At 40.3% G+C, this 21726-nt stretch overlaps 1 protein-coding gene across 2 annotated transcripts; it reads left to right on the forward strand.

Moving 5' to 3' along the window:
• The first annotated feature begins 315 nt into the window (after positions 1-315).
• On the forward strand, positions 316-18625 carry PRKAB2 (protein kinase AMP-activated non-catalytic subunit beta 2). Of its 2 annotated transcripts, none has more exons than XM_024574482.4 (8): positions 316-427; positions 686-866; positions 4560-4726; positions 5522-5615; positions 5853-5973; positions 9373-9506; positions 11154-11222; positions 14159-18625. In XM_024574482.4, the coding sequence occupies exons 2-8, from the start codon at positions 711-713 to the stop codon at positions 14234-14236; spliced, it is 819 nt and encodes a 272-aa protein (XP_024430250.1). In that variant the 5' UTR covers positions 316-427; positions 686-710; the 3' UTR covers positions 14237-18625. The 2 variants fall into 2 exon arrangements, with proteins under 2 accessions (XP_024430250.1, XP_045037479.1); XM_045181544.2 differs by lacking the exon at positions 316-427 and adding an exon at positions 13070-13106 and having other exon boundaries at positions 436-866.
• Positions 18626-21726: the final 3101 nt, after the last annotated feature.

A 21726-nucleotide genomic window follows, 5' to 3' on the forward strand; every position in this document is an offset into this window, starting at 1 on the left:
AAGGCAGCGCCACTCCTCCCGTTACCGAACACCAGAGCCAGGGTGGCAGCCTCGAGTGTCATTCGGAACAATGTCCTCTACACCGCAGGCCCCGGGGCTCAGCGAACCGTTTCCCCGCAACAGTCCCGCAAGCTGGTGGTCCGGGTCCAGCCCGTTGGTGACTGCGGGCGGGCGCCCGGCCAGGCTGGAGGCTGGGGCGGGCTGTCCATCACCGGGGTGGTGGCAGCTAGGGAGGCGGGCGCAGGCGCGGCCCGGCGCGGCGAGGCTCGCGGGGCGGTCCGCAGGGCCAGCCTTGTAGCCATTTTAGGAGGAAACCCGGATCGCTGGTCCTGGGCGCGGCTTCAATTTCAATAACTTTATTGGTGGCCTCGTCATCAGAACACCCATCGCACCCGCAGCCCGGGGAGGAGGGAGCGCCTCTCGGAAGGTGACTGGGATGTGGCGTGGGCGCGGGTGTGCAGGGGAGTTCCCGAAAGCGGGTTTCCTGAGAAGCGGAGAGCTGTGGGGTTTTGGGGTTCCCCGCGTTCCTGGAGTCCCTGGAGGCTTAGGAGGGAGCGGACGCGGGACACGGCTTCCCTGCGGCGGGGATTCCCTTCACCGGGTCCCCAGACGGCGGGGCGGGGCCTGGGGTGCCTCTGACTCCGCCGCCAGGGTGGTTTTCGCCGCGTGTTGTTCCCCACGGCAGGTGGCCTCCGACTGGTGCTGCAGCCATGGGAAACACCACCAGCGACCGGGTGGCCGGGGAACGCCATGGCGCCAAGGCTGCACGCGCTGAGGGCGCCAGCGGCCATGGCCTGGACAGGGAGCACAAGATCATGGTGGGCAGCACAGATGACCCCAGCCTCTTCAGCCTACCGGACTCCAAGGTGAGCGTCCCCACGCCCCCCGTTGGTGGCGATTCTGCAGCGGCCTGTGTGTCAGGGTTCCTCCTCCCTTTCTTAGTTCTTATCACACGGACCTGGGATTACGGTTTCTTGAATTAAAGGGATTTTTCGGGAACGGGGATGTTGGATGGCAATTCCTCTTGCAGTATTGCCTCAGAATAGAAGTAAAAGCTTTTGTTTTTCGACTAATCTGTTGGCCGCATTTTCAGGATGAGGACAGTAGGACCCCTGCTCCCCCCTCCCCCCCACCATCTTCGGTTCTCCTAACAGGCAGGGTGACCTCTTCAGGAGTATAGATGAATATATAGGTTGTAAGCGCTGGCGGAAAACTTCAGTTTCTCACATTTGCCCAGAGGTGGGTGAATGAAAGTTTTTTCCTGACAACTTCCACGTATCAGTATCTTTTTGGACCTTCGAGGGGCTCAGCACTTCTGATTCTTTTCCGCTTTGGCTTGACTGTAAGCAACAAGCACTTGCTTATTTGAATACTTTCTCTTAGCTTAAGAGACCAATAAAGGACATCGCTGCTCAGTTTTTGTCTCCTATTCCATGGCTGTGGTGGCCAAGGTTGTGCTTCTTTCGCAGTGGCAGAGCAGATAATTCCAGGATTTCTCCATTTCCCAGTAGTTCTTCATAATGTTACCATGGCTGAAAACGACCACCCACCGCCGCTCTGAAGACCTTGATCTCAGTTCCAAGGACTTTCAGGAAAACAGCACCCTGTGTTCACTCTACAGAAAGGCTAAATGGAGCTGACAGGGTGATTACCATTCAAATGTTTCTAATCACTTTTACAGCTATTAACATTAAATTAAATGCATTAAGGCCAACTGGAATGAAGTAGAAAAATGGAGGGATTGAGGAGATTGGAGTGTGTTTGATGTTTCTTATCTCTTCCACAAAGTAAATAGAGAATGATTTTCCAAGTTGGTAGCACATGGAATTTGGTTATTTTCTTGGATCCCAACTGAGAACATAATCAGAGAAAGGGGGAGTGAGGATGATTAAAATGAACATTTGGGGGGATTTCTTCTTCTCTGTTCCTTTCTTCTCCCACTTCAGGACTTCTTTCTCATCATTTGGGCCGTCCACCCAGCCCTCTGAATTCACTTTGTCAAGGTGATCTACCTCACTGTATTTTTACCCTTTTCTTACACTGATGACTCAGGACTGAAGTACAGTGCAGTTGCCAAACCGTGACTGCGGTAATTGGTGTCCTGAATAAAAGCCAGGTTGCTTTTTCTGAATTGGAGCCTATTTTGGATCATTCTTTCCTTTATCTCAGTCCTGCCATTTGTGAAATAATAAAATTGGTTTAGATCATTCCTAAAGTCGCTTCCAAATCGAAGATTTTATAGTTCTCAAACTACTGTCTCTACTTTTTCTCTCGATGTTTTACTTAAACATTTCAAACTGCAATTCTGATTGTTTTGTCTCTTTTCCTGATGACTTTGCTGACTATTTAACTCAGAATAAACAGTCTTTCTGCTAGTTAGCTGTACTCCTGCTAACACAGAAGTGTATGTCATACCTGGAAGGGCTTCCTTCCAAAGCCAGGCATATCAATAGTTTGTAGCTTTCAAATTTTAAATCAAAAATCCTAAATCATAAAAGTAACTAATAGAAACAGTGGTAGTGAGGCCTGTGTTGCTTCCAATGCCATCCTCTTCAGTTCTCAATTCTGTTTGCACATTAAAATCACCTGAGATTATGTTAAACACTATGGAAAATTTGAAACATTATTCATGTTTCAAAGTATAGGGAGAAGAGTCTAATGAATTCCTAAATACCTGTCACCCAGTTTAAACAATAATCAACTCATGAATGAATTTATTTCATTTATACCCAATTCACTCCCACCAATTATTTGAAGCAAATTCTAGACTTACCAAATATTATTTTATCTAAATATTTTAGAATGCATCTCTAAAGATGAGGGTTTTTTTCTTTGTTTAATATGTCATTAGTGTTATTATATGGGAAACTTAAAGAGATTCCCAGGCCCTATATCTAAATTACAATCTGAGGATTATTAGGCATATGTAGAAATTTTTGTAATTCTAATGCAGCCTGTCCTATAAGAGTGCATTGCTTTAAGAATATGGAGATCAGGTTTTCTTTTAAGCCACTTATATAATGAGAAAGTCCCTTCAATTCTCTTTCTGTGTTTACCTCGGATTGTGCTGTGACTGGGGTCTGAGTGCAGTTTTGAGGAATATTGAGTAGCAGTATGAAGTATAACACCCCACCCATTTTGAAAATAAAGCCCAAATGAATAAGCCAGTCCTATTTTTAAACCCACATTATTTTATTTGGTAATATTTTGACTCGATACTGCACAGTCTTATTTACCAACATCATTTAAGCCAATGTAAAGTGGAGATCGGCAACCTTTTTCTGTAAAGGGCCAGATAGTAAATGTTTTAAACTTTACGGACCATAGAGTTTCTTAAAACTACCTAGTTGTGCCACTGTAGCGTGAAAGTAGCTGTAGATACTAAGTAAATGAATTTCTGTGTTATTTTCCAATAAAACTTTATGTAAGTATCTGGCTCACTGACTATAGCTTGCTAATTCTTCTTCTAAAGAATGGTTTGTGGTGTAGAGACTATTCCAGACATAACCTGTCTGACCCGCCAGCTAGATCCACCTATATCCAGGCCAGAACAAAGGTTGCTTCCAAGGATTCCTCTGAAATCCCCTGAAGAGGCTTTCTGATTGACTCCTGCCCTGTGCCCCAGATTTACTGGTCCCTGGAACAGGCCATTGTCCTGCCCTGGGCAGGCACTAAGGCTGTTTCCCCTTATTTGGGGCAGCTCTTGCCCCAGTACCTCTATCCATTCTGCTCTGTTCTACGTAAGTCTTTAGTGTCTGCTACTGAGTTTGGCGTATATCCACATTATCTTGCTGGTGTGCAAGATATAAGCCTCATGTTAAGTTCCCTTAATAAACTCTTGATGTAATGATGGCATTGTCAGCCTCTTCAGTCTCTGAGCCCCAGGAAATTTTCCCAACATGGTAATGAAAAGAAACTACATAAGGAGTCAGTTTTTAGAATCCTACAGACCTCATTTGATATTGGAACTGCTTTTGTTGAAGGAAGTTGTGTTTTTTATCTGATGTTCCTTTAGGCTCCAGAAATTTCATTCATACTCCTGAAATAATTAGTATAAACCTGCCATAGGTGAGCAGGTAAGATTTCATAATCACTACTGAAAATTTAAGAAACCAGTGATTTGGTTTTTATATTTTTAATGTCCTTTGTAACCTATTAGCTAAAATGGAGTTATGAATTTCAGTATCTCTAACTTCCATTACAGTGATAATTGAAAGCTTTTCATACTTGCGTGTGAAAAATATATGTCTAGCTTAATTATTTTTATAGAACCATACTTTGTTTTTACATTTTTTCCTCTTTAAGAGGCAATCAGAAGCATAGCTGCCCACCTGTGAGTGAATGTGATAACAGGAAATAGACTTGGAAGTTAGGACGTGATTCGGGCAGCCCTTGAACATAAGCCATTTGACCATTTTGGTCCTAGATGAGTAATTTTTCTCTAGTGTGTTGAAAACCTTACATTGATCCTTAGCAGAAACCTCTTTGCCCTAAGGAGGAGAGTGACCTTTTAAGAATTCCTGGGTCACAATTTAGGGATGACCTAATCCTTCTTACAGCTCCCTGGGGACAAAGAGTTTGTATCCTGGCAGCAGGATTTGGAGGACTCCGTAAAGCCCACACAGCAGGCCCGGCCCACTGTTATCCGCTGGTCTGAAGGAGGCAAGGAGGTCTTCATCTCTGGGTCCTTCAACAATTGGAGCACCAAGATTCCACTGATTAAGAGGTGAAGACAAGCATCTTGGTTGAGTCTACAGAGTCCAGGAGTAGAGACCTGGCTGGATCACTCCTCTCCATCCGCTAGGGACTCGAACATTTTCTGTGACCAGTGACTATGTCTGCGACTTTTTTTTTTTAACCTCATAGTGAGTCAGGGGTATTTTACCACTTAGGAATTTTACCTCTCAGAGGCATTTACAGCTTTGTGGGTACATTTTTTAGGACTCTTAATTCAAGTCCTTTCTATGCTTGTAGCAAGTATTCTATAAGTAGCTGAGTCTAGTTGCTCTGATTTCTACACTAAAACAAAACACGTGGTGAAGCTCTAGGTAGTAATATTATTTGTTGCCTGCAGAATAGTAATGAATTATTTAACTGGTAATCAGAAAGGCCTACCTATCAGTATGTAATTTTCCAGAAGATGCTCACCAAAATACGAAAGGGTACCTGGAGCCGCTTCTGTATCCTGAACCTCCTGATATCTTATTTACACTTGTGAGGGATCTGTTCTGCTGAAGCAAAATAGTTACATTAAGGTGAACCATTTTGGGAGAATAACATCTTTATTCTTTTCTAGATGTTAGTTAAGAACTAAAGTTATTGGGAGGGGCTGGCAAATACATGCTGAACATGATATGGGAAAGGAAACGGGGTTTATACGGTACTTTTTAACTCTAGGGGATACAATCGCTTAGCAGTGTGAGAGAGAACTGGTATATTTTGATAGCCTCATGGCTTCTACATTTACATTCTGTCTTCTGATAGGATCTTGGCCTGTTTAACTTTCTGTTTTCTTCTGTAGCCATAATGACTTTGTGGCCATCCTGGACCTCCCTGAGGGAGAGCACCAGTACAAGTTCTTTGTGGATGGACAGTGGGTTCATGATCCATCAGAGGTAAGGCCTAGATCTCTGAGGGTAACCACTGACTTCAGTGTCCTCTTAGCTATTATCCCCTTGGTGTCAAACTTCACGGCTGTCGGAGTCGATCCATAGGCAGCAGCTCTCCGGCACTGGAGGATTTCTCTTGATAAAAGAGGTGGCGAGTATGATGATATTTGAAAAGAGGAGAGTTGAGTGGAAGAGATGGATTTGAAATAGGGACTCATAAATGTTTTCCATTCACTGTTTCAGCCTGTTGTTACCAGTCAGCTTGGCACGATTAACAATTTGATCCATGTCAAAAAATCTGATTTTGAGGTATTTGACGCTTTAAAACTAGATTCAATGGAAAGCTCAGAGACATCTTGTCGAGGTAAGTTTGTAGTATTTGCTCTTTCTTGATGTATTTCTCTAATAATGCATGTTCCTTCTCAAGAGTGGTGGGTTTTTTTATTTTCTCCTAAAGAATCTTTTGAGTTATATACAGGGTGGGGCAAAAGTAGGTTTACAGTTGTGAGTACATGAAACACAGAGTTTATTCTTACATTATTAATTAATTAATTAATTAATGTATTGTTTCCCATACAAACACTTGTAAACTTGCTTTTTGCCCCATCCTGTATAATTCAGTAAACACTTAGGTCTCCTTCTCTGAGACCAAAAAAATCTCAGTTTAGAGTATTTGATTTCAAATTTTTTAATCAGGATCTACAGGAAGACTTTTGTTTTACATTGCAACCCAGCACACACACACAAACTGTAACACAAATCTTACAGAACAATGTTTGCCTTTATTACATGTGATGCACTCTGTTTTCTATTTTATCCTTTCTTGCTTAAGTCACTCATGGGTTATGTGCTCCAGTTTAGAAAGCTATTTCTAATAGTGTTTCAAAGTTGTCATTGACCTTGATGGTGAGTCTCTCATCCAGCAGAGACTAGGTGTTGTCTGGTTTGCCTTGTTTAGCTGCCTCAGCTTCACCCTGCCAGTTGCTAGCTCAGTTGGCAGTTCCGCAGTGTTACAGGACCCCACAGCTGTGGCAGTATTTGGGGAAAGAGGGGTAATAAAAACCCCACAAGTCTTTTGTGTGTATGTTAACTGAAATTTTGTATTTTGATTTTAAAAACATTCCTTGGGAGAGAAAAAGGTCTGTATCCTTTTGTTTCTCCCATATTAGTTTTTCCAAGGTCTTCATCTCTATTTACATTTGCTGCTGCACCAGAAGGGTGATTTGCTAAACCACACTCACAGTTGCCATTTTGTTACTTTACAGTAAAGGCGAAGACTGTACAGAACTGTGTTCACTGTGTTCCTAGTGCGCATGCTTCTCCCTTTTGGGTTCAGAGCCTGCCTCTGCTCCTTACTAGCTTTGCCATCATGTCAAGTCCTTTAACCTTTTTGGTTCTCAGTTCCTTGTGAGTAAAACTGGAGACTTATATTCTCAGTGATTCTCAGCTGACAAGATAAAATACCTTAATGGGGCATATTAGAATCTCAGGGCAGTTTCTAAAAGAATAATCAATAGTATTTTTGTTTATTTAGAAAAATTATAAAACTATTGTTTTCCTTATATAAGCTCAGAAAGTAAAGCTAGATATTCTTCTTGGATGGTGAGGCAGTGATTAAAAGGGGTTTAAAAATTTGAGTTAAATCATGAAGTCACATGTGACTAAATTTTTGCATTACATGATTCTGGCAAAGCAACCAATAAATAGTAGACATATAATCATAATAATATATAGAGAGGACTAGCATACTTTTGATATTTCTTTCTTCCATCTTCACCGAATTTCCTGATCCACAGAAGTAAGGTTTAGAATACATTTTATTAGGAATCTGAGACAATGGGTTTTAATCTTCACTCAGTGACCATCTTAACTGTGGATGTGACTTTAGGCAAATCACTTAACCAACTTTTTTTTTTTTGCTTTGGATGAAAAGGCAACAAAAACTTTCTCAGTAGTATTTCTTAGGGGTGTTTTGTGGATCACATGACAAAATAACACTGTTTTGAAATGTTTAAAGTTCTATTTTTAAGATGTTGTTTAATATAACAGTATTATTGCCGCTCTTTTCTTTTGCCTCTCATGTTCAACTGAAATCTGAGTTCTTACACTCAACTGGTTATCAAAATCTTTTTTTACTAGGGATTATAAAATACTTAAAATTTATTAAGCAAAAGGTTATAGTTCTTTTCATTTTTGTATATTTCTTTTTTTGTCTGTATACATTTATCAATTTTTAAGATGTAATTCATATACCATAAAATTCATCCTTTTGAAGTGTACAATTCAGTAATTTTTCATGTATTCATAGAGTTATGTAACCCTGTCTTAATTCTAGAGCATTTTTGTCACCCCAGAAAGAAACCCTGTGCCTATCACCAGTCACTTCCTGTTTCCTCCTCCCATATCCCCTGGAAACCACATATGCAAATACTTGGTGTCTCTGGATTTTCCTATTTGGGACATTTCATGTAAATGGGATCATACAATATGTGGTCTTTTGTATCTGGCTTATTTCACTTAGTATGTTCATCCAGGCTGTAATATGTACTAGTGCTTTATTCCTTTTTATAGCTGAATAAAATTCTGCTGTATGGATGTACTATTTTGTTGTGTCCATTCATTAGCTGATGGACATTTGGATTGTTACCACTTTTTGTCTGTAAGAAATAATGCTATTATGAACATTTGTGTTCAAGTTTTTATATGGACATACATTCTCATTTCTCTTGGGTATGTACCCAGAAGTGTAATTTTCGGAGGAACTACCAAACTGTTGCTCAAAGCAGCTGTGCCATTTTACATCTCACCAGCAATGGGAGTAGTACAAAGGTTCCAGTTTCTCCACACACTTGCCAACAATTATTATTATAGTCAGTCTTTCTTACTATAGCCTTCTTAATGAATGTTAAGTAGTATCTTATTTTCATTTTTATTTGCATTTCCCTAACAACCACTACATTGTTAGTAATTTTGTCCTTGTTGAACTCATGGTAGTATCAGTAGTCTTAGAGTTTATAACCTTGTTGTCTGTTACTTGGGTAGAAAAAAGAAAAAATCTAATCTTTTCATATTGTTTGACAGTTTACAAGGCATTGTCACATCTGTTATCTTTTTTTTTTGTCTTTAATCCTCACCATTGAATATGTGGTTTTTCAAAATTGATTTAGAGAGAGAGGAAGGGATTGGGGGTAGGGAGAGAGTGAAAGAGAGAGAAACACGGATTAGTTGTCTCCCGCACACACCCTGACTGGGGATTGAACCCATAGCCTAGGTATATGCTCTGACTGGGAATTGAACCCACAGACTTTTGGTATATGGGATGATACTCCAACTAACTGAGCCACCTGGCCAGGGCTGACGTTTATTCTCGTATTTGAGTCCTTTAAAACTATTGTGAGATAGGGCAGGGATTATTTTTATTTTATGAATGGGGAAACTGACTGCAGTGGCAGGATTTGCCCCACCTTGTACAGCTGATAAATGGAGTACTTCCCAAAGCTACATCTTTTTCCTCTCATCTCCTCGTCTACCCTCCATATCATACTGCCATGCTGAGGAACTTCTTGGTTGATGTTCAGGGTGACTCAGACATTTTTTTGGTTGCCTTACAGTTAGTTGTAGACCCAACATGTCACAGCTTGATGATCCATGACTCTTGTAACTTTGGTATATTTATTATTAGCTGCCATGGTAATGACATTTTTTTCATGCAGTTTTTACTAGTTCTCCAACTTTCCCTTATATTTGGATAAATGTCTTCCAGATCTTTCTAGCTCACCCCCAGGGCCTTATGGGCAAGAAATGTATGTGTTTCGATCTGAGGAGAGATTCAAATCCCCACCCATCTTACCTCCTCACCTTCTCCAAGTTATTCTTAACAAGGACACTAATATTTCTGTGAGTATCCTGAGAGCATTGCTGGGGCATCTTGAGGTCACTAGGACCATTTGAGCTAAAGTTTAGTAGTCCTAGAGGTTTAGATTATTACAAGTGTGTGTGTATGTGTATATGGTCTGTCCAGAAGGTACCAGCCATGTAATATGAAAAAGAGAGGCATTCATTGAAGATGATAAAAGAAACATTGTACATAGAACAATAAAATCTTAGTCCCCTTCAAAGTAGGCACCTTGGGACCTCACACAGTTCTTCCAGTCACCATCAGCTGCTCGTCATATTTTCCTGAATCTCATCAACGGTCTGACATCTCTTCCCTGCAAAGGTCATTTTAGTTTTGGGAAAAGCCAGGACTCACAGGGTACCAAATCTGGGCTGTAGCAGGGCTGAATCACCATTAACAATGTTGGACTCTTTCTGGACAAACTACATATATATGGAAAAAGTAAAGGCATTAATATAATAAGAATGGTTTGCACAACATCGATGTGACCTGGCAGCCAAGGAGTGTGGGCTGGAATGCACATGCATGAACAGTGACAACTTCACTGTACTAGTGGAGGCAGTAGATGCTGTTGAGTGAGCACGTGTACTGTGTGGCCATTGCATTCAAAATGACTGGGTAGAGCAACAAATCTGCATCAAATTTTGCAGTAAATTTGGACACTCTGTGAAAACTATTTAGATAATTCAGAAGGCTGCAGCTATGGGCAACTGGCGATTGGCAGCTTCATCACGACAACACGCCCACTCATGCATCACATCTTGAGCGGAGTTTTTTTGGTGAAACATCCAATCACCCAGGTGACTCAGCCCACCTACAGCCCAAATTTGGTACCCTGTGACTTCTGGCTTTTCCCAAAACTAAAATCATCTTTGAAAGGGAAGAGATTTCAAACTGTTGATAAGGTGACGAGGCAGCTGATGGCGATTGGGAAAACTGTGTGAGGTCCCAAGGTGCCTACTTCGAAGGGGACTGAGGCATCATCGTCCTGTGTACAATGTTTCTTGTATCTTGTATCTTCTTCAGTGAATGTCTCCATTTTTCATAGTACATGGCTGGGTACCTTCTGGACAGATCGTGTGTGTGTGTGTGTATAATCATTACTAAGTCTGAGTTGTGACTTTTCCAGGTACTGATGTCAAAATTCATAGTTGCTTTCTGGTCCAAATAATTCAGGCCCAGAGCTATAGATTATGAGAACCAGTTTTAGGGATTTATATTCCAACACAAGATAAGGAATGTTTATCATTTGAGTATATAGAAAAGAAGTATAAGGGTTTTTTATGTTTTTTTTTAAATAATCTGTGTCTCTAGTCAGTTCACTTGATTCCTCTTACGATTACTTTTGTCTCTTAGCCTGAATCTTCTGTGTTGTGGGAAAGATTTTTGCCTTAGAGCTGTGTTAAGGAAGATGAACAGATGCTGAGGCTTAGGGTTTCTACCCTGGACTCAGAATTTTCCTGATTTCCTGCAATGAGAATGTATTATTGATATATACAAGGATGAGTTCAGTATTTAAAAGAAATAATACATACTAGTTTAGAGTTTCTCAACAATCCCAAAGGGCTTGGAAGAAGAGTAAAGTGCTTGGTTTAAGACTGTGCATTTAACTCCATTCATGGTTTGTTTGTTTTTTTCTCTCTTAGTGTGATCCAGCCTTGCTGCCTGAGCCCAATCATGTTATGCTAAACCATCTCTATGCATTGTCCATTAAGGTAAGTGGTGGGGCTGGCTCTTCACAGAGCTCCTCTAAATGGGAGGGAAGGGTAACATGTTCTTCAGTGGTTACTTGTTCTGCTACTTCACTGAAGCTGAGGCTGGCAGTAGTGGTCAAATTATAGAGAGCTTTTTTTAACTAGTGGGTTTTTTGGGTTTTTTTTTTTTAAATCTTAGTCTCAAAAAGCTTTTTCACAGCAAAAGAAACCAACAGGAAAACAAAAAGTCTACCAACCCAGTGGGAGAAAATATTTGCAAACAACAGCCTCCAATAAGGTGTTAATATCCAAAATGTGTAAAGAACTCATGCGACTCAACACTGAACAAACAATCCAATTAGAAAATGGGCAAAGGACCTGAACAGATACCTCTCCCAAGAAGACATACAAATGGCCAACAGATATATGAAAGTGTTTTCAACTTCACTAGCTATTAGGGAAATGCAAATCAAAACTACAGAGCGATACCATCTCATACCCATTAGAATGGCTATTATCAACAAGATGAGTAATACCAAGTATTGGAGTGGCTGTGGATAAAAAGGAACCATTATTCACTGTTTGTGGGAATGTAAACTGGTACGGCCATTGTGGAAAACAGTATGGAGGCTCTTCAAAAAATTAAGAATAGAGTTATCATATGACCCAGCAATCCCTCTTCTGGGTATCTACCCAAAAAAATTGAAAACGTTTACTTGCATAGATATACGCACCCCCATGTTCATTGCAGCATTATTCACTGTGGCCAAGACATGGAATCAACCAAAGTGTCCTTCAAAGGATGATCGGATAAAGAAAATGTGGTGCATATATACAATGGACATAAGAAAAGATGAAATATTGCCATTTGTGACAGCATGGATGAACCTTGAGAATATTATGCTAAGTGAAATGTCAGTTAGGAAAAGCTAAGAACCCATATGATTTCACTCATTTGTGGGATATAAAACTGAAACTCACAGACAACAGTATGGTGGTTATCAGAGGGAAGCGGGTTGGGTGTAGCAAAGGGTAAAGGGAGTCAAATATATGGTGAAGGAAGATCATTTGACTTTGAGTAGTGGGCACACATGCAGTGCAGATCATGTATCATAGAAGTGTACACTTTAAACCTACATAATCTTATTAACCAGCATCACCCCAATAAATTTAATTTAAAAAGGTCTTAGTTTTTATATCTATGTTCTGGCTAGCTGAATTTCCCTGTGATTGAACTTTTTTGCTCCCTGGTTTCTTTATGGGTAGCTATAACCTTTTTACTACCCCTTTTTGAATTCATAGCACTAAAATTTCATTTGCAGAAAAAGCAAGTTTAGCTTCCAGCTCAAAGAATGCTTAAATGTGATATTAAGTGTTCCATTTTTTTTTAAAGGTGGACACAGCTGCTTATAGGTGCCTCAGTCGCATATACCTGAGTGGATGCATCTCTCCTATATGCACTACTTCTGGGAGAAACCTAACCAGATTTGCTGTGTACCCTCCTAGAGTCCTTGGTTTCCCTGGGCTTTAGAATCTAGGTTGAAAGTATTTGTTCAGTCTAGTAATGTCTTTGTGGTTTGGCTATTGGAATAAAGTTCTATATTGCTCTACAGTTATCAGACTAGGCCGATCATCACCAGAATCACCTGAAAAGTTTGTAAACATACAGATTCAGAGACTACATCCTCAGGGATTCTGAATAAGTGCATCTAGGATGGGCCCTAGTCATCTTTTTAAGCTGCTTATATTTCTTAGGTGTGCATCAGATAAGGGAAATCACTGATAGTACTTTCAAAATATGTATTACTGAATTTATTTTTTATAATAACCTTGTGTGGTAAGTATTATTTTTAACCCCTGTTTTATAGATAAAGAAACTAAGGCTCAGAGAAGTTCAAATTGCCAGTAAGTACCAGAGAGAGGACTGAAGTCCATTCCTCCTGTCCTTATTCCATGCTCTTTCCTAAAGATTACTATGCCAGGTCTTTCAAAGTAGGTCTTTCTCTCACCTGCTCTTCATTTCATCCAAACCCTCTTGGAGTTGAACTTTTTACCTGCATTGATTCTGTCATATTTAGGCTATGGTCACCATACGCTGATCACAGAATGTTAATCTGGGAAGCATTCATTGTGGATAAGCAGCACTGGGGAAAATGGGAAGATGCACTGGTTTCTCAACTGGATCTTCTTGGGTTCTTTGGGATCTGACTGAATTTTGCCTCCTGTAACTGCTCTTTGGCTATCAAGGGATGTCCACAGGCCTGCTGTCTTCTCCTTTGGTATACGTGTGGCCTGTAACACAGCCTGGGAACTTGTACCTTATACTTTTAATGCTGGTCTTGATTATTGTGATTCACCTTGTCCTTGACCCAGATTGTTTAGGCTGTTTTCCTAGGAAGATGTTGGGGTCCACTCTATTCAAGGATAGATGCGGACTCCGGAGTCCCCTCTTGATCAGAGAAGACTTTTTAAGTTCATTCTTGGTTTTAAATGGAAATCAGACCTGCTTCAGGACATGGAAATGGTTTTTTAAAAGTATCACTGCCATCTTATCATTCTATTTAAGACTTCCTTCTAGAAGTGGATGCCAGGATATTTCTTTCTTTTTTCTTTGCCAGTTTTAAACCCCATATTCAAATTGGAAATGGGAGACTAATATTTCTTCAGCAGGTATTTTGTCAGGTACTATGCCAGATATTCTGATGTAATCATCAGAGCCACCTTAATGATAGGTATTATCCTTTTAATCATGAGAAAAAAGACATTATGTAGATTATTCAAGGCCACAAACAGTAGGATTCAGAATCAGCTTAAGTTGTTCTGACTCCAAAACCATCCTCCTTCTATAATATCAAACTATGTCTCTTAAAAGTAAGCAACGGTGAAGGACTGATGGCTGGGAAGAACTGTGTACTGCCTGAACTAATGACTTAGTTGCACGTTTCTTTTCCTTGCAGGACAGTGTGATGGTCCTTAGCGCAACCCATCGCTACAAGAAGAAGTATGTCACTACTCTGCTGTACAAGCCCATCTGAAGGAATCCCTCCTGCCTCCCAGGCTTCAGAAGCATCTCCCTTGCCTACCTGAGACTGGAAGGCTGATTTGCTTGCAGGCTGATAAGTGTGTTTCAGAGCCTGTAAGTAGGATGCTCTGCTTTTGCATTTGATTGAAGATGAGAGCTTTATGAATTCATGGAATTTATTTTAAGTAAAAAGTTACATATATATACATATGGAAAGAAGGTTAATGGAAGCCTCCTAGCTAGATGTATTCTGTTTGCCTGTGGGACTCACCAAGAACCGTTTAGGGGAGCTGCAGGAAGAACCTTCATTATAGGAAGCTCTTTTCCTAAAACGAATGGAGAGCAAACTCAGGATCCTTGATGGGTGGAGAGTATATCATTGGCTTTCCAGAGGACGGACTTATGCCAGAGTCCTGCCCTCCTCACAGCTGCCTGCTTGCAGGGGCTGCTTTTCCTGCATGGTTTTTCTGTATTCCCAGAGTATGTGGCACAATCAGTGTTTTTTTGTAATACCAGATGCCCCATAAATACCCTTTTTCCTCCCATTTCACATTCTTGCTTTGATAAACTCTTTCAGGTCCTATACCTGACCCTCCCCTAACACAAACATCATTGCGTAAATGGCCCCTTTCATCTGACCCACCTTGGAGACGAGGGCTGTCAGAAAGCCTCCTTTTTTATCCCAGCACAGGCCCAGGCTACCTGTTACCACTTGGCTCAGCATTATAAGAAAGGCAGGAATGCAGGTCTATTTTCTTGTTTTCATCTGATGCCACAGCTTAGGGTGATATATTGGCATGTTCCCACGGGTTTTCCTACCAGGCCTGGCCCTGTTCCATGTTCTCTTTCTCAGAGCAGACAACTATGGAGGTGGGAGTGAACCAGGGAAGATTTTCATGTCTTTAATACTTGGAAGATTTTATGTGCCTACATTTTTCTTCAGTTAAAAATGCCTTTTCATTGGTCTTAGGAGAATGCATAGAATTCAGGCTCTTGATAAATGATTCCCAAGATTTTCTTCCCTAGTCTAGCTCCCTACAACCTTACATTAATGTAGTTACCCTGTGCACATCATTACATTGAATGCTGCTCTAGATACAGATTTATTCAGGCTCATTTGATGCACTTAAAAGGTTCCTTCAACTTAAAGATTCATTAGGCCAAGAAGCAGTAAAGTATCCTTGGTGTTTTCAGCCATGAAAAGTAGTACCTCCCTGCACTAAGTGCTAGTAGAATCATTTTTTTTTTTTTGCCTCTTTTTTAAGAACATGTTTGATGATGAAGTGGGGTCAATGACTTCCATTTGTGGAATGAAAAGTAGCTATTAATTCACTCTTGAGGTGCAAAGATAGAACATTTTCCAGGTATCTGTGGCTCTTCCATTACAGATAAATATGACTCAAACATTTAACACTGAAGGAGGCCAAACTTGATGCCTGAGAGAATGGCAAACTTGATGCTTTGACTGCTAAGATGAGCCCAGCCACACTGAAAGGGCACCCACAGGTCAGTTTAGTTGCCTCCTGCTTTCCCATACAAAGCTGACAGAGTTGTCTTCCTGTATGTAAACCTCTTAGATCCCCTTTGTGAGGCAGTAGGATGTGGGGTTGTTTTGCTGGGAATGCAACTTGCTAAGTTCTTTGGTGCTTAATTGCTGTGAATAAATATTGCTTTAGCCACACAAGGCCTCTTTCTGAAGCAGTAGGCCTTTGTGGAGAACTTTTATGGCCCCAACCACTTTATGAATGGTATGCCGTTTAAAAAATCCAGGCCAAATCCTATTTTAACCAACTCTTAGGATCTACGTCATCTTCAGTTAAACTAGAATTTTGGTTTTTTTCTAATACCCATTAATAAGTGGGCCATTTAGGAGGATTAAAAATCTTGGATGTTGCATAAATTATTTTGTTTTACACACTTTTGTCAACAGTATTGAAATGTAATTGCGTATGTGTTCATCTATTAAAATTTTTATTCCACACAAGCATAGCAGTGGAGTGGGGCAGGAAAAGAGATCGCTTCAATTTCTCTCAGGCCAGAGGCTCCATTGAATTGAGTCTGGCTGCAGTGACAGTAGGTTTTAGTGATACTGACCTTCACATCTTTCTAATTTGGAAATGGCCAGAGAGTGTCAGCTTCCCCAGTTCTGAAGGAATCTCTCAGCCAGATGTGAAACGGGAGTCTACTAGCTGGTGTGGAGTGACGGGCAGGAAGAACTAGAGGACGACTCCTTCAGTATTGTTCCTTCTTTATACTGCTAATACATCCCATGGCCCTGGGAAGCCTTACCACACTTTCAGTCTGTCCTCAAGAAACTGCTTGAGAAGGTAGATAGGGAGGGAAGAAGGTAGCCTGAAGGACAACTCACTCATTCTTTTATATTGGTTAAAGAGCTAGTTTATTTCTGCAGAAGAGAGTTTGGCAGATTTTGAAAATGCATAAAAGTAAGCAAAAAGACTTTTGGCTTTTTCTGGGCATGTTGGGGAGTTATAGGAGTTTCACAGAGTCAGAAGAGTAAACAAATAGCTTGTGGGACAGTTAACCTTTAAAGAACTGCATCATGTTTTGGGGGTTGTGGGGAAAAGAATGACTTAGCTGAGGAGTAATACTAAGAAAATAAAAACTTGAGTGACTCAGAACTATCCTTTTTAAAATAAACAAATCAGGCATAACATACTGGTGCCCTTGGATCCCATTGTACAGAATTTACTGTATAAAACATCTTTCCTTTTACTCTTGTTCCTGTTCTCTACCCTTTTTCTATATTCTGCTTTAACTTCATTTGGCAGGCAGACTTTACCAGGGTCTCAAATCAAGCATTAACCTAAAATAAATGTTAGTCATCCTGCTGGTACGGAGAACTTTCAGTCATGGGCATTAGCTTGCATGAAGCTAGAGTTGAATGGTATTTAATCACCATAGGCAACACCGTGGCTTAATAGTGTTGGCTTTTTAAAACAATGCTTATATGGTAAAGAAATCCTGTAAAAGAAGAATCCAAGAGAAGTTTCTGAGAGGATCCTACAAACTCTGGCCCACTCACTTCCCTCCAATTATTTCTAGTATCTTGTAGAGCTAATCAATCTGAGATAAAACCTTTGAAAAGTGTCAGTACTCCATGTATGCTGCTAAAATGAAGTTAAATTTGCAAAGAAGTGTTACTTCCAGACTGGGCTTATATTAATCTGGGTTATAAATGAAGGAGACATACTAATGATAGAAATCCCTGCTTTTAACTGGATAAACAGGGCTTTTAAAATGTTGACCTCAAGTAAAAATGATATGCAATAGTCTGTGTCTTAAATACATCCTGTTCTCAAAGATTTCTAAACCCTCATGTTCTAGTGATTTGGGGTATGGGCTCACTAGCAGATACATAGTTTGTTCCTATACTATTCTGATTCATCCTTAAAACCAGGTTCTTGCTGTCTTCTACCAGGGACTGCTGATCCCAGTTACCAATGGGATAGAGGACCTGGGAGGGGTAGGGGTCAAGGTCTTTTAAAACTCTGGATCTGGGCATTTGTCTGTTCTTAAGCATCAATCGTAATTGGAGCTTGAAGGGCTGTGATTTCTGCAATGGACCCCAACTTTTGGAGTAAAAATATTTATCTTTTTAAATTATTTTTTTTAAAGGTTTCAAGAAAAAAAACCCTCGAGTCTGCTGCTTATGAAATCCAATTCTTAGTAATGAGTATCTAGGATTCATATTTGGACTTTGTCTCTTGATTTGCTTTTCTCAATCGTGCTTTGAAGTGAATAAGTTTTGTTAAAAATTAAAATTTTTATTAGATTCAACATTAATTGGAGATGAATTAATTGTGTGTAGCACAGTGCTTTTGCAGTAAGACTGGTGTGAAATACTAAACACTGGATTTTGTAGTCAGGTTAAATGGTCAAGGGATAACTACCATAAGTATTACATTATGTATTGATCATCTCACTTTGCTATTTCCATCTATAGAACAGTTAACCTACCCAGGTCAGGGTTTTAGAACAGCTGAGCTCACTCATGTTATTAGGCCTAATCTCCTCACTGGGCCCCATATGTGAAACTTGTTTGAAGTTTGGTAAATAGGAGGATGTCAGTTGTTATTACACTGAAGCATTTTGAATGAGTGAAACTCCATTGTAAAGGGAAAATAATACTATAATATGAAGAGAATTAAGATACGTAGGAGTCCTTTAAATGGTGCTTTTTGTATCCTTTAGTGCTGACACGGAGAGCTGCTTTTCAAAATTTAATAGAGGAGTAGCATCCAAGAATGGGTTTTAAAACTTTTATTCAAATGTAATTTGTCACTGTACGCTGACGTGTCTGAAAATTATGTGATGTAACACATACAGAACTGAGTTTTTCCATAAAACTGTTGAATAAAAGTATTACACAGCAATGTTTGAATTCTTCATTGATTACTAATTATATTATCAAGATCCGTCTGCCTTGTTAATATCAGGACCTAAAGAATGTAACTTGCTATACAGTCACATTTGAATAAAGAGAGAAGTCAGAGGGGTGGACACAAGTGAGATCATCTTCACATCTGCCACTTTTTCTCTTTGTTCCAAGGTATGCTGACGATAACTAGAGAAGTGCAAACCCAGTGATGTGATCTTCAGCACTTTCTGTGAATTGCGCACTTAGCCATCCAGGACTGAATTAGTTCAGGTCCTAGACTAATGTTTTCACCCCTGGCTACACATTCATAGAACTTATGCAGGGTCCGTAAAAATATTGAAGCCCAGTCTACTACCTTTACCCCAATTAAATGAAAATCTCTGGTAAGGGGTTCAGGCATAAAGATATGTAAGCTCACCAGATGCTTCTTATATACATCTAGGGATGAGGACCACTGTCATTCTTTCTTTGCCAGATATATTCTTCACTATGTAAGAAAACATTATGTACTTCATTCTGACAGCAAATCACTCAGATGGCTTTGTTCAGGGCCATGATTGTTAATAAGATAGTTTTTGTTTTATATCCCTTTGTTTTATAGGGTTTGTGCATAGCTGGCCTCTGGACTTTTCCAAAAACAGCACAGCCAGGCTCCTTTATATTTTCTGCTCTAAAGATGGAACTGAGTTAAATTTCCTTCAGGGAGAGAAGAATGATGCTATGGGAATGACTGGAGGGTGAGAAGAATAGAGTGAGTTGAGAGAAGTAGAGATATATACTATGACAGGTGATGAAGGCCTGTACAGAAATAGACCAAAACAGTTAACCTCAAATGTTAACAGCAGGTCAAGATATGCCTGCAGACTACAGGGAGAGAGTGGTGGATGTCATGTGAACTCGGCCCCTGGCATAGAATATTCTAAATGTCATGTACCCCAGTCACTGAAACAACCAATGGCACCAGAATTCTATCAAGGCCCAAACTTGCATTGATTGGTGCACGCTTTTTAAAGCATTTGTATCTTGCTCAGTTGGCTAGGGGTCTTTAGTTGTATCCCTTCCAAATCCCCCTGCTCCCCAGCATTGACAAATGGTTCAGAGACATTGTCAGTCTCCCTCCCCAGCCTGTGCGGTCACTGTTCATCCAGCAGCACATATGCAGGTCGAGTGTCACTGCTTTTCCCTAACCTATTCCTTCACTCCAGGGCACTTACATTGTCTGAAGGTAAACTTCATACTTTTCTACCAGTTAGAATTCTTCAGGCACTCAGTTGTGTTCTGAAGGAGACTCCTGTTGAGAGTTTTCTCTTCATTGACTTTCCAGGGAGGAGGGGAAGATTCTTTGTCAGAGATCAGAAGACCCAAGGTCAATATACTGCATGATATTTTAATACCTAATAGTAGGTTCTCACAGACTTATCAACTACTCTTGAACTAATTTCCCTTCATTACAGCTTCCAAAGCCCTTTTGCTAGTGATAGCTTATGATGAGAACATTAGGTAAGAATATTGAACAGAGACCCAAGACAGCAGAGGAGTAAGTAGAAGCAACACTAACCTCCTCGCAGGACCAATCTGGAATTACAACTAAATTACAGAAAAATCATCCTGAATAACCAACTGACCACTAGCTGGGGACAAGCCTTATAACCACGGACAGATGAAAGAAGCCACATCACCACAGTGTGACTGTTACAGAGTACAGAGGAGGTGTGGAAAACTAGCTGGGATCCCAAAGGCAGCAGCTGGAGTCTTGGGTGGATATTTCAGTGACCAGGGGTTTCCCCCTGAGAAGTGTGGGGTCTATCTCATGGGCTGATAGTGTGGGCTGATATAAGGGGTTAACATCCAGAATTTGAGACAACTATACTTGAACAACAATAAAACATACATAAATAAAATTTAAAAAAAGAACTCACAAAACTCAACACCAAAAAGACAACCCAATTTAAAAATGGGGAAAAGACCTGAATAGACACTTCTCCAATGAGGACATGCAGATGGCAATAGACACATGGAAAGATGCTCAATGTGACTAATCATCAGAGAAATGCAAATTAAAACCACAATGAGATATCACTCACACCTGTCAGAATGGCTATCCTCAATAAATCAACAAACGACAAGTGCTGACAAGGATGTGGAAAAAGGGGAACCCTTCTGAACGTTGGTGAGAATGCAGACAGGTGCAGCCACTGTGGAAAGCAGCATGGAGATACCTCAAAAAAATTTTTAAAAACGGTCTTCCTTTTGACCTAGCAATCCCCCGTCTGGGAATATATCTGAAGGAAACCAAAACACTAATTCGAAAGAACATAAGCACCCCTATGTTCATTACAGCGTTATTTGCAATTGCCAAGATATGGAAGCAGCCCAAATATCCATCAGTAGATGAGTGGATAAAACAAATAACATTTACACAATGAAATTCTACTTGGCTATAAAAAAGAAGAAAATTTTACCCTTTGCCACAGTATGGATAGACTTGGAGAACATTATGCTAAGTAAAATAACGCAGGCCGAAAAAGACAAACACTATATGATTTCACTCACATGTGGAATCTAATGAATAAACTGAACTAACAAGCAAAATAGAGACAGACTCATAGATAGCAGGATGACAGCTAAGGGAGGGAGTAGTGTAACGGGTTGAGCAAAATGGAAAAAGGACTCATGGACATGGACAACACTGGTGATCGCAGGGGAAGGGGGATAGAATGGGACTAAATGGTAATGAAAAAATACAATAAAGATTATTAAATTAAAAAAAAAAGAATATCAAACACCTGAAAGCCACAAAGATGACTACAGACCTGTAGATCTGGATCTGGGGGGGGTGGAGGGTGGGGGTGGGAGGAGTTTTAACTCCAGGCCAATGGATCCTCAAAACTGAACTACAGCTCTAATGTAGTTCTTGTTTTTAGGGGTCTTTGTTATCAATTACAATAGTTCTCATTCACAATTACAATTTAGGTGTTGGGATTGGCTAGTGGGATGGGTGTTACATTTAACAGGATCTCAGAAAAATATTTCTGGGGGTTAGGGACACACTTAGGATATTTTGAATGTTTAGAGTCTTTTGATGTATCCATAAAATTGAACAT

Source organism: Desmodus rotundus, chromosome 12 (genome assembly GCF_022682495.2).
Source record: "Desmodus rotundus isolate HL8 chromosome 12, HLdesRot8A.1, whole genome shotgun sequence".
NCBI classification, from domain to species: Eukaryota; Metazoa; Chordata; class Mammalia; order Chiroptera; family Phyllostomidae; genus Desmodus; species Desmodus rotundus.

What these genes read in the sequence shown, in the direction of transcription:
- PRKAB2 (XM_024574482.4), top strand. Translation starts at nt 711, where the DNA reads ATGGGAAACACCACCAGCGACCGGGTGGCCGGGGAACGCCATGGCGCC. An exon ending in AAGATTCCACTGATTAAGAG is followed by an intron (nt 4,727 to 5,521) that starts GTGAAGACAAGC and finishes TTTCTTCTGTAG; the next exon opens with CCATAATGACTTTGTGGCCA. An exon ending in ACAAGGACACTAATATTTCT is followed by an intron (nt 9,507 to 11,153) that starts GTGAGTATCCTG and finishes TTTCTCTCTTAG; the next exon opens with TGTGATCCAGCCTTGCTGCC.